Source organism: Notolabrus celidotus, chromosome 1 (genome assembly GCF_009762535.1).
Source record: "Notolabrus celidotus isolate fNotCel1 chromosome 1, fNotCel1.pri, whole genome shotgun sequence".
In the NCBI taxonomy this organism is placed as follows: domain Eukaryota; kingdom Metazoa; phylum Chordata; class Actinopteri; order Labriformes; family Labridae; genus Notolabrus; species Notolabrus celidotus.
This window is the reverse complement of record NC_048272.1, coordinates 24,197,638-24,210,847: the sequence shown is the minus strand read 5'-3', so window position 1 is coordinate 24,210,847 and position 13,210 is coordinate 24,197,638. Positions and strand designations below refer to the sequence as shown.

The 13,210-nt window shown below is 38.4% G+C and overlaps 1 protein-coding gene across 1 annotated transcript in view; it reads right to left on the bottom strand.

Moving 5' to 3' along the window:
- Positions 1–7,479: 7,479 nt before the first annotated feature.
- Positions 7,480–13,210, bottom strand: part of LOC117824804 (protein unc-119 homolog B-like) — a 6,922-nt gene continuing 1,191 nt past the window's right edge. The window contains 4 exon segments of the mRNA XM_034700669.1: positions 7,480–9,230; positions 11,090–11,262; positions 11,453–11,552; positions 11,675–11,788. Of these exon segments, the coding sequence (XP_034556560.1) occupies positions 9,118–9,230; positions 11,090–11,262; positions 11,453–11,552; positions 11,675–11,788 (500 nt within the window). The 3' untranslated portion in view covers positions 7,480–9,117.

Below are 13,210 nucleotides of genomic sequence, written 5' to 3'. Positions count from 1 at the left end.
ACTTTTCCATATTAAGACTAAATAAGATGTAATTTGATGTGCTCTCATATGATGCTCTGTGATCTGGTGTATGATGTATTGTGATGTAATCTATACAATCTCACTTGATGTGACTCCACACTACATGATGTTATTGGCTGACCCCACTTCCTTTATTGTAATGCATTCAAGCGACCTTGGGTTTCTTGAAAGGCGCAATATAAATACCAGTTATTATTATTATCATTATTAATACGTGATGTGAATCTATGTGAAGTCATATGATGTAATGTTACAGTGTGTTCTTTGATGTAAACCTTTAAGATGTAATCAGAAGCAGAATCAGCTTTATTGGCGAGGTATGCTTGAACACACAAGGAATTTGTCTTTGGTGAACTGTGCTCTTTTTGTACAAAGGCATAAGAATAAGGCATGAAAGTAAAAATATAAATATAATAATAATAATAACAAAAATAACATCAACTATAAACACAAAAGAATAAAAAATAGGCAGATAATGCAATGTGAATGCACATGAGATGTGATTGGATTTTACATGATGTGATGTTATATGAGCTAACAAAACCCTTGATGATGTCATATGGTGTTTTAATCAAAAAATGTGACCTGATATAATGTGGTGTATGATTGTATGATGTCGTGTGATGTGACTTCACACTACATGATTTAATGTGATGATCCAATACGGTTAAATATAATGTGATCAAATATGATGTGAAGTTACAGCATATTATATATTTAAGATATTATATGATGTAAACTGACATCATATATATGTGTGATGTGACTGTAAATTATATGATCTAATATCATATTTCTGTGATGTATATGATGTAATAAGAAATGTTATATGAGGTCATTTATAAGATGTCATGTGATGTGACTCAATGATCACCATAATGTAACGTGACCCAGGATAATGTTATGTAATATAATGTATGTGTGCTCCTGAGTTTTTTGCCCTTAATGAAACAGACCGAAATTAATACAGATGCCTCTTTGAAAGCTAAAGATGCAACAAGACCATCATCAAAAACGTACTGTTTTGTCAATTGGAGGCACTGAAATCAACACAAACCATAAGTTTCTCACAGGAGCTTTAATTCATCACATGTATTGACTAATTCTTAACCTTAGCTTGTTCAAAGTCTCCCCCGGGAGTCATCGTCTTCATCATCAATGTTTATCTCACATCCAAAAAGTCTATCAGTACTTATAAGCTACCCTCTTTTTGATTTACTCTTCATCCATGAATCATCGCAGTCTTTTCGAGCCCTCACATACCCCTCAGCCCACCTGTTCCTTCTGCCCAGCTCTCATCCTCATCCATCACATCCAAAACAGCTGTGATTGACACACTGCACCCTTCATCCACTACCCAATCACAGTTTAACCCTCATTTAAACCTGATTTTACCCACTCCTTCACTCTCTCTCTCTCTCTTTCATCCCATGTGACAAGCCGTCCTAACCAGCTAAGTGGAAGATTAGCAGCATTGCTTCTAAGTCAGGCTCTCTCTCGGCCGGGGCAAGCCTGGTCAGCTGAGCACTTTCGTCACATACCTCAGCAGCTCGAACAAAAGTGAAACAAGTGCACCAGCAGTTATGTGGAATGCGCTTGCTTAATTTGGACTTTGATACACCAGAAAACTAAAATCTCACAGCATTAAAATGATGCATTTGAGGTCAAGTATACTTTGAGGATTTCTTTTTTGGTTTGTGTGTGTGAGATCAAATGTAAGAAGCTGAGATTTCCTTTTTTGTTTACTTGTAATTTGGATACTCTTATTGCAATAGCACCACATGCCCCTTCAAATTAAACTTTTATGTGCGTGAAACAAGTTACTTAGATGTAAGTCTGACTTAGAAAAATAAATAAGTTGCTATGCCGTTGACAACGTTTTTGGCAAAAATGAGTTAAATCTCCCAAGACCACATGATGATCTGTGCATATCCTGAGAAGAGTAGTTGTGTGTGTGTCTGTGTGTGTGTTTGTGTGGCAAGGCAGGGAGATCAGGGGGAGGGTGTGACTGTGGCCTGGTGGACCATAACGAGAGAACAGTATGTAGGACAGGGCCTTGCACTAGCTAACCTATCCTGGCTAGTGCCATGGCTGGGCGTGCTGAATTTCTGCATGCATGATCAATGGCAGTGAATAAAAAAGAGAGGAGAAAGACAGCGGCATGGGGGAGGGGAGAGGGCAAGTTACAGCCATGTGAAAAGATACGGGTAGATTGAGCGAAAAAACTTTTGATTACAATGCTGAAAGAAGAACATTTAAACCCAATGAATACAAAAGATTGAAGTGGACAGTTGAGAAAAAGATGTCAAGCTATTTAGCGGATGTAGCTAAGTTGTTTGGGAGGCTAAGGCTAAGTTTTTTTTGCATTTTCAAATCCTGTAAACATGAAAAAGCAAATGTGGTTCCTTTGTGTGTGCTTGAGGGGTCCATGTTACAGCTTTTCACTATGCCCACATTACACTTTTTACTTTTGCTCTACCCCCTCTCCCTCCTTCCATCTTGCTGTCACTCTGCCACCTTGAAACACTGCGATAGTTTGTCCAATCCAAGTCCTCACTGCTTTTGTTTCCTTGACCAAAGCTGACCCAGAGTGGGAACCCTTTTTTTGTCTGTAAGTAACCTTTGACCAGCAAGGGCCTGGGACCTGCACTCCACCACCCTCGAGGCAGACTGAAAGAGAGTTGAGGAGGTGAACAGAGAGGAAGAAAAGGCAAATTTTGACCATCTGAAAAGCTTATGGCTGTGGCTCTGTCAGCTGTATGATTCAGACAACATTTGCATGTGATGCAAAACGTAAACCAGCAACAAGTAGTTTCAGGAAGAGCTCACTGGAATAAATTCAGGCAATGGTTAATAAAAAAGGAACACATTGAATGGTTTTGTAGTAAGACAAACAAGAAAGGCAAAGAGGCTTTCAAAGCGGAAGCCAGGAGGCCATTTTAAAGCGCTCCATTTGCTGTGGGTGTTTTTTCCACCTGGCAGGTGGTGAGCCAAAGAAATCATTACATGAGAGAGGAGAAGCACACCTGTGGTTGCGCCAGCAGCCCCACCTCCGTTCTCCGATCACAATCCCTCCATCCCCTGGGGGAAGGTGTGGCAGAGCGAGAGAGACAAAGGGAGGAGAGAAAGGGAGAGGAAGGAAGAGATTGAGAGGGAGATTTCCAGGCCTCTTCAAAAGTTGACTGAGGGTTGTGTTAACCTTTTATTAATCGTACGCACACACAAAAACAAGCTGGACTGACGCTGGTGGAAGGCTCCGAGAGGCTTCAAAAAGACGGCTGTGGGCTTCCTGAGAGCGCAAACAGACCGCAACCTATTTACCCGGATGACACAGGACTATTTCTGTCTGTCTGCTCCCTGAGAGTAAGCAGAAGAGGAGGTCTACGTTGTAATACCACACAGACAGTTGGGCGGACAAACACAGGGAAACACACACACACATACACAGCAGAGAAGGAACACAAAAGCATCTAGTTACAAATCAGCAGAGACCTAACACTTAAAGACAGATTGTCAATACTGCTCTTGCCACCATGGAAATTGGTAGTAGAATCACAGTCTGTTAAAGGCCCGTCTATCCATCACTGTTGTACTGAGTGCATTATTTTCTCCCTGATAACTAATTATCTGTTATCATCTGTCACATCTACCCAGCTTTGAATGGCATGTTGTTTAACTGCTGCATCCATTCAATAAAGAAAGAAGTGTTCATTTAGAAGTGACACATACTTTTTTTTAAAAAAAGCTCTTACACTTTAAGTCTTTCAAAAGAAGTGATGACAAATCAGTTTTTTTGGAGTGGATGTTTTTTCATATTTACATACACCATCCTCTATCTCTGCCCTGACCTCTTTCCAGGGCTGAGCTGATGTCACTAAACGATTGCTGGAAATGACATAATGACACATACAGATGGAGTCACGACCATCTCTGAGACCATCGCAGTGGCGACCTAGAAGACAGGACTGTGGCATGACTCATCATCTCTTCGTCGGATGACGTACTGAGGGTAATGCAGTGTTAACACATGATGGACTTCACACCAGGGCCTCGGAGCAAGACAGAGGAGGGGAACAAGCAAGAGAAGGGGAGAGTGAGGAGGAGAAAGGATAAGAAAGGAGGATGAGGATGAGTGTACAGTGAATGTGAGGGTGGAAGTGGATGGGTGATGTGTTTTTGTCAAGGGAAGGGGGGTCTAACAGAGTTTTGTTGGCAGAGAGAAATCCATACCACCTCTCTTCTAAGTATCTTAGAGGCGCACACACACACGCACAAACACACACAAATCAGTTGAGTAGCAGTGCGTCCCTGTATCTCTTTTAATCCTTTTTCCACTCCCCCCTCCATTTCTTTTCACAGGACCTATCAACGCCATTCCTAGCTACTATTTATAGGCGACCACTGTCCCCCTGTCCCTGCCTGAGTGTACAGCTGTGTGTGTGTGTGTTTGTGTGTGTGTGTGTGTGTGTGTGTGTGTGTGTGTGTATGTGTGTGTGTGTGAGAGAGAGAGAGAGAGAGAGAGAGAGAGAGAGAGAGAGAGATTGAGAGTGTATGTGTGTTTCAGGGGGACCTCAACAAACCAGTACTTCTCACTTCTAATCTCAACTTGGTGTGATTCACCGAACAGGATATATGGGAAAGCCAATCACACAGATTGGTGTGTGTGTGAGACAGTGTGTGTATAGGGGGGGAGGGGAAAAATGAGGCTGATTTATCCCACCTGTCCAGTTGTTTCCGGTGCGTGTTTGTCGATCCATGACTGACTGCTGAAATGTATTCCACCAAGGCCTGGGAACACACAAATCATCTCCAGGAAAGTGTATTTATTGCCGTCTTTGTGTCTGTGCATGTGCTTACACTCATTATAAACACTCAGACTGGATATATTGGGATTTTTATGGTACCAACACGTGGTTCAGGACAATACAGCTGCGTTACGTGCGTGCTGCTGTGTGCAGGCCCAACAGCCTGATGGAAGGCTGTGGTTATTGATTTATGAGCTCTCAATTGTGTCCTGCTTTGTGCTCTAATCAGCAACTGACACATCAGATCTTCACACCATTAATTTTGATGCCCTTTAAAATGGTGCTTTACTTTGAGATGTAAAGTTTTCAATGTCCAAAGGTTGTTTGAGGCATTTGATGATAAAACATAAGGTTTGCAAAGCTTTTTGTTTTCTTTCCTGTCATTTAGGAAAGTACAGTGGTAATAAAAAGAAATCTACAATAATGGTAAACTATACTTACTTTGTTTAAGCCCTCACTGTTAAAGCTACAGTCAGCAATATTTTTTAGATAACCACTGTATTATATTTTCAACAAATCCAATTATGCTGATTCCTTTGTATCTACTGTACTGATAATTTGAATGTATTCCATCTCAATATTTTGTTTAGACATCAAATAGAACTCATTCATTCTATGATTTTTATCTCACTACTCTCATTAGGTTAGATATTATTCACAACAGGCAGCTGTTAAAATGAAAAAAGTGAAGATTAGCTCCGTATATGCTAACTGCCTGGAATTAAAATGCATAGACTAAGTTAGCACCTTGCTGATGAACATTGTAAATGATGTGGTGGGCAAATTAGAGAGAGCAAGTTGGACTTACATTATTCAAAAAAGGTGGTCAAAAAATAACTCTTGAAACAAATGTTAACATGCTCTGTGTCTGCTGCCCTGGATGTGCAAAAAGGCAACCCTTTGCTTATATGCTAGCACGTAGCTGAGACTACATAAGTCAGGAGTTGCCAAAGTGTGGTCGTGAGATGTCCTCTAGAATGTTTCATTTTACAGTTATCTAAAAATAATACATTTCACCCATTCTAGTTAAAAAAAATTATTTTTAAAATGGAAAAAACAAAAATAGTAGCTAAAATTGAAATAAAACCTTGAAAATAGAAAATGCAATGAGTTTTCTGCCTTTCTTTTTGCCAAATGACTCCTAAGTTTAGAGCTAGTGAACAGTTAATTATCAGAAGCATCAGTAGCAGTAGGTTAATTCATAACGGCACAGGAAACACAGACACATGCTCATATAGGGAGGCTAATTTTTTGCATACCAGATAAATGAAGACACATTAAATCACTTTGAGGGACAGTGGGGGTCACAACTCTTTGGCACCAATATTTTGGGGGTCACAGGCTGAGAACTTTGGGAACCCCTGACATAAGTGATATTGTGTGGATGCCAAGGGCACAGCTTAACACTGCTTCAATACACTGTCAAAAATAATAATATTTAGAACTGCAAAGTAACAAGTTGAAGTATTTTAAAGTTTTGATCACTTCACAGTTTCATAGCCTTAATATAGATTATAAAATAAAGAATCCCAATATTTTTGCTTTTTTGAAGACCTTGCTGATCAGTTAGAATTACAGAAAGTGGCTAATTATCTCACACCACCACTTTGATATCACCAGGAAATGTTTTTGACAAATGTAAAAGACAGCGCTAACACAGACAGAAATGAGGCAGGGGCTAAATAGACGATTTATTTGGTGATAAGATCAAAAAAGTTATTCATAAATGTAAAAGAACCCTATGCAGAGGTGAACAGGAAAGGGCTAAAAGCAAGCAGAGGTTGTATGTATTCTTACTAATTGTAATGCATATTTCTGTGTGTGTGTATGTGTGTACCTGTGCAGTGACAGAGTAAAGAGAAGGCAGAGCAGAGGGGGTCTATTGTGGGTCTATGTGTGGCTCAGATTGTCCTCTTCTCTGGGAAAGTGGAAACTCAACACTCCTCTCCAGAGGTCTGGTTACCAGGTGAGACAGGAGGAAAGAAAAGGGAAAAACAGAGCGGGAGAGTGAGGGAGGGAGAGCTGCATAGGTGTGGAGAGAGAAACAGAAAACGGCGAGGCAAGGGAGAAAAGACCATGAGATTTTTGGGGAATGAGAGCTGGAAACTAAGAGAGGCTGAGAGAGATCAAGAGATGAACACAGAGATAGTGAGAAATAGCCAGGGACAGAATAAACAGAGAGAGAGGATCAGATTTTGGTTTAAACCCAAAAAGACTCCAATAGATGGATGATCAAAGTGTAACAATTCTGAAAAAAATCAAAATGTATTGGCTGCTAAGCTAGCCCATCACATGTGGTTTGTAGATAAAGTAATGGCGTGGAATTAGAATGATATGATCAGTGTTATGATCTATCTGCAGTGAAACCAAAGCCGTAGAGAAGTATAAATGTTCAGATCATGACCTCATGTAAAGTTCAAAGCAAATATCAGATAGTAATGGTAACACAACCCAGAGTAATAATAAAAACACTGCAGGAAAAAAAATCGAACATGAAGCCAAACTGAGAGCAGTGGCCTCCATTTATAGACTAATTATGATATAACTCCTCCTAGTGGCCGCCTAGTGGTATTTCAGTTTTTGTCCTTCACCAAAGTTAATATCCTTTAACTGTTTACTCCCCTCAGGAATAACACAAACATAACATATCCTGTATCAGAAAATGTACATTTATTTTTCAATCACTTTTTACAAAGTATATATAGATTTTTTTTACAAACACCATCTTTAACCCTGAACACCAAAGTTTACAAAGTACAAGTAGAAAGAACACTATCTAGCTAGAAGAAAGACCACTCAGTTTCCAAACATATTCCAACTTGATTTTTATGTTTTAAGACAGGCGTGAAAGACTTATGATTAAAAAAAATGCAATTTAAAACCTCAGATGGGGACCAAGGATGTGTATTGAGACTCTACAAGAAGGTAACTCTTCTAGTAGGCCGAGAACACCTCTTCTTTTCTTTTTTACAATGAAAACCACAATTTCTTACAAATGTTGTATTTTTTGTTTTCACCATCAAATGATTCATGTTATCAAACAGTTTTTGCCCCTTCTTAAAACTTATGTATGGATGTCCTAAACAGACATGCGTCTATACTGTTTATTTACTCTATTTTACCATGATAACGAGTCCGTTTCAGTAGTTTTCTTAAGAATTCTCAGTGTCAGATAATCATAACACACTTACCCAGAGTTCCAAAAGCACAAAACAAACAGAAATAGGCTTAACCTTATTAGTGTGGACAACGGCAGAATGGCATATCTTGGTCTGGCCTATCACTATGACCAGCCCTTTGTTTTGTTTTCTAGATCACCAGAAAATTATAATCTTATCACCAGAAAACAAGCTTTGTTATCGAGAGAAATTTTAAAAAATAAGTTGATATCTAAAAAAAACAGTTGGAAATTACACGTCATAAATGAAATGTACGGACGCTTAGGGCTTCTGTACTCGTGGGAATTTTTTGGCTTGAAATTAAATTTTTTAACTTTTCAATACAAGAAATTGCAGTCTTTGATTGGTTGCACATGTTTCCTAGTTCATCTTTACCTACTCTATCAGAGATCTTAAAAACCCTTTGATCAAAACCTGATACAGTACTGTTGTTTATGTACTTGTGTGTATGTAGGAGATCCACTGAGGAGGGGGAGATGGGAAGGGAGATGCTGGAGTGACCATGTGTGTTTGACAGGAGTGTCTTTGTGGATGGTTTCTCCCTTTCTCCCCCAATATTGTCTGGAGTGGATTGTGGAGGCGGTAGCTCTGAGAACAGCTGCTTCTGACACACTGCGTAAACACTATGTGTGTCATTTGGGGATTGAGCATATTTGTGTGTGTGTCTATGTGGATGTGTGTGTGTCGAGGGGGTGGTAGGACACTTTTAAAATTGCCAAGAGGGACTCAGTAATAACCATTTGGTCTGTTTGAGACACACAACACATGGCCACTAGAGTGATATGTCCTTTTTTGGAATAAAACACATCTGTTCATAATTAAATGCAGATACATTTACCCTTTTTGAACTCTTTTCTAAATAGATACTTCTGTTATTATGACAGAGAACGCCTCCTTTAATATCAAACACACCCTGTTATAATAATCCCGATGACTGACAGTTCATCTTTAGAAATGTATGCAGCAATTCAACCGGATCAGTAGCTGCTTGTGCATGTATGAGTGGAAGAACTGCATGTACGATCAGCTATGTGCATGCATGTGTCTATGTGTATCTGTAAATGTGGGTACATGTGTGTTTTTGTGTGTGTTTGCATGCTTGCAGGCAGATATCACTGTCCTCCGTTGTAAGCATAGTCTGCCTTGTTGTGCATGACCAGTCTGTTCTCCACGAAATAGAAGCTGTCTGACCGGGTCTCATAAGGACACTCCACCATCTGACGGACTGGAAAACAGACAACAAAGCATGTCAGTGATGCAAACAAAAGTTTTTTGGCTTCCATGCACTTAAAACTGATATAGTAAAGGAAATGTTTAAAAACCCATAAATGATAAGGACTGTACTTATTATAGTTGTATTGATTGAACACTTTAAAGGTCAAAATGTTTGGTGGCTCTGTTTCTCAGAAGAAAAAGCTAATGTACCTCCATAATAAGAACATAATTTAATATGCAGCTATTTGTGCTTCATATAAATTCAATCAGGATAAGAATACAACCATATTTAGAAAACATAGCTGTCATTACATAACACTTTTTATTTAATAGCACGAAAGCAAAGTTTCCGATGTATTTATAGCGGCCTTGCTATGATTCTCACATGCACTTTAAGTACACTGAAACAATTATTTTGTATTGATCCTCCCTTCACTCCCTGCTGTTCTTGCTTTGGAACCAAGCGGCCATCTCCGGTCTAAAAATATGAGTCCAATGTGGAAGTGCTAAAAACTGCAGTTCATCGAGGATCCGCTTGAGGCTGGCTCCGGAAGTACCAGCAACCACATACACATGAATGGGAAAAAGCAGATCTTTACAGCAGAAATAAACATGTTTACAGCCCGGTCAGATCAGCTTGAGCTAAATAGAGATGCAGTACATTGAATTTTCCAGGTCAAGCAACTGTCATCTAAAGTTTGATACTTTAAAAAGATACAGCTTTCTGTGTTTTCCACTGAGAGGTATTTTCCTGCTGAACCCACTGGAAGGGGAAACTGTTTGTTGTTTGTTTGTAGATTAACGCTGGGACACACAGAGGGGATATCAGGAAAAAGAAACCTACATGATATGGCTTGACTGCTCAAATAGCTGAACTCAAAGGAGTGTTTTTTTTTCATGTCACAAAGATAGTAGATTTTGCCATGTCTTACAATAACACTGCACAAGGAAATTATGTCTTGATGATTACAATGGATTAGGGTGGAGGAATCGCTACAGCAACCAATGACTCAAGAAACAGATGGTGTGAAGGTATGGCATCAGCATAGATTTCAAAAAGGAACCCATCATTTAAGATTTTGAAATAATCTATAAAAACCCTATTTTTCATTGATAATATGCTCATAATCGAATGAGATATTCCAGTCTAGTGTGAACATTTGGAGTAGTTTTCCCCTATTTTTCAAGGGTTTTAGCAATAAGAGAAGCTTTTCAACATATAGACAGAACTACAGTTGCCACCTTCATGATTTCACACCCTTATAAAATCCTTAAGTGTCAAAGAAATGCAAAAATTGGGGCTATAATTTGGTTAAAAGATTCCTACCCACACCATAAATGCAACATGCAACTCTATGAAAAACGGTGAATGTAATAAGAGTGGCATAAAGAGCAAAGATTTTGTAGCTAATGCAGGTCAATCACGTGTTCCTCTGTGACACATGACAAGGAAAGAATCGCAAATCTCTGTCAAGGAAATAATAATATAATAATAATAATAATAATAATAATAATAATAATAATAATAATTAATACTAATAATAATAATAATAATTAATAATAATAATGTAATGAATATAATATGTAATGAATACATATAATGTATGTGTATGAATTTATGTGCTTTGGCAATAACATGTCTTTGTTCATGCCAATAAAGCAAAATTGAATTGAGAAATTGAATTGAAATATCAATCTGTTGTTTCACAATGTGCATGGTGCACAGATTGCACTGAAGAAAAAAGTTGTCATGGGTTCAAACAGCCAGAAAACACATAATATACACTTACTACTTGAAAATAATATTTTTCATCATAATGGTATTAAAGGAAGTTTAAAAAAGTTAAGGGTTAGTAAAAGATTACTCACCCAGGCTCTCAGACAGTTGAGGGAACTCATAGATGTGCTCACAGGTGTTTCGGCTGTTTGGGATACAGAAGCCAAAGTCAAAGTCAAAGCTCTTCAGCAGGTGTTCACGGAAGTAGTGCCTCTCGATCATGCGGAAGTTGTTTAGAGGCCGGTTTCCAACCGTGAATTCTACCCTGATTGAATAACACAGAGAGCAGGGAGGCTGAGATGCTAAAAACAGTGCTGTGGGTCTGTTCTCGTGTAATCATAATGTTATTGAAGTCATAAATAGACACAGAAAGTGTTGCAATTGTTCCATGGTTTGTGCATGGAACAGGTGAGTGTGTTCCTTAGGTGAGCGTAGGTGATGTGTGAGTCACTCACGTAGCTCCCACGGTCCTGAGGCGCAGGAAAGCTGGAGTGAATTGGTAGCGTACAAATCGTCCTGCGCTGGCGTCGGCCTCTCTATTCTCCTCATCATCATCTACGACCAAAAGGATTCAAATATTCCACACAGAAGACCTTTTAGGTTCAAGTAACATGATGTGATGATGGGCGAGATTCTGCATGGTCAACATTTCCCTTTGCATTGCTTATATACAATACCTGCATGAGGGGGCTTGGCTATTTCAAACAGGACAGTGCCAGTCTCCAGGTCCCTGATCTTAAAGCGTACAAAGTCGATGTTATAAATATTGTCCTCAGGTTTACAGAGGTACCCTGCAGCAATGACAGACAGGACACACATAAATGATTTTCAAGCAATTTTAGTTAGTATACTTAGCATTTAAATTGGCTGCCAGGACAAGTAGACGTAGAAAGAACATGCAAACACTGCGTGTGACTTTGTTAACACGCAAAGAGACATTTTGCTTGTACACAGACCATAGACTGTATAAAATAGACACAGACACACTGCTTTACATATATACATGTATGACCATAAGACTGATAAGATAAAGCTATGTTATCATGTATAGCTACTGAAGCATTCCAGGGAAATGAAAGATGATAACAACATATAATGCTGTAAATCAATGTTTATAAAGAAATGGGAAGTAAAAACAGCAACAGTAACAGGCCTCGCTCTCACACAGAGCAGATAAAGCATTTGATTCATTTCTTTTCCTAACACATTTCCTTCATCTTTAACAGTTGTAAGAGTTAGCTACAGCATAGGTAGGATTATAAGTTTGTCATTAGGGTTGCAAAGGTAAAGTTCTCGGTAGATTTCCATGGGAAGTTAAGCTGGGGAATTTTGGAAAGATTCCAAATTGGAAACTTTCCATGGGAATTATGGGAATTGAGGGTAATTTAATGGAAAGGTATCATATCAAGGCATAAATATTTGTTTTGTTATAAGCAGACATCCATCCAAAATAATACAATTAAAACAGATGTATTTTAAGTAGAACTTAATCAAGTGTGAAATATTTGATCTAACAATCAATTATTTCATTGAAGAACAAAAACATGAATGTTGAGTTAAATATTACTCATCCCCTGACCCAACCCATTTAAAAATTAACAAAAATGCAATCTCAACAAAGTCCCATTCAAAATGTTAAATGAAAAGAGCCCCTCTCCCTCCAAAAAAGTCCCATTCAACATGCAAATAAAAAATCATCTTCTTGCATGAAATCTGGTTGTTTTAGTCAGGATTATGCTAAAATATATTTCCCCCAACTATATTTAATTTCCCTATTAAGAGCCAACCTTCAATTTAGTAAATTCCTGGTTTATTCCCGTTTATTCCCATAAACTCCAGTTAATTCCCATGGAAAGTTTCCAACTTTGAAATTTCCCGTAATTTTGCAACCCTATTTGTCATTATCTTTTAATAAGACCATGTCCTGTGATGTCACATTAGTGCTCTCTGATGTCATCTGCTTCTGACATTTCTTGAAAAGCTTGATGTCATTGTTGAGTCTTTCTAAGTTGAAGAGGCACAGTAGAGCAGGGGTTCCCAAAGTGTGGGTCGGGACCAGATGGGTTTTTTTTAAGCTATCTAAAAATATTTATAATTATTTATTTTTGTTTATTTAGCTTGTTTTCTTATGTTTGTCTTCCTTTTTGGTTGTACTGTTCATTATTATTATAATATATATATTTATTATTCCCTTATTATCATTATCATGTTTG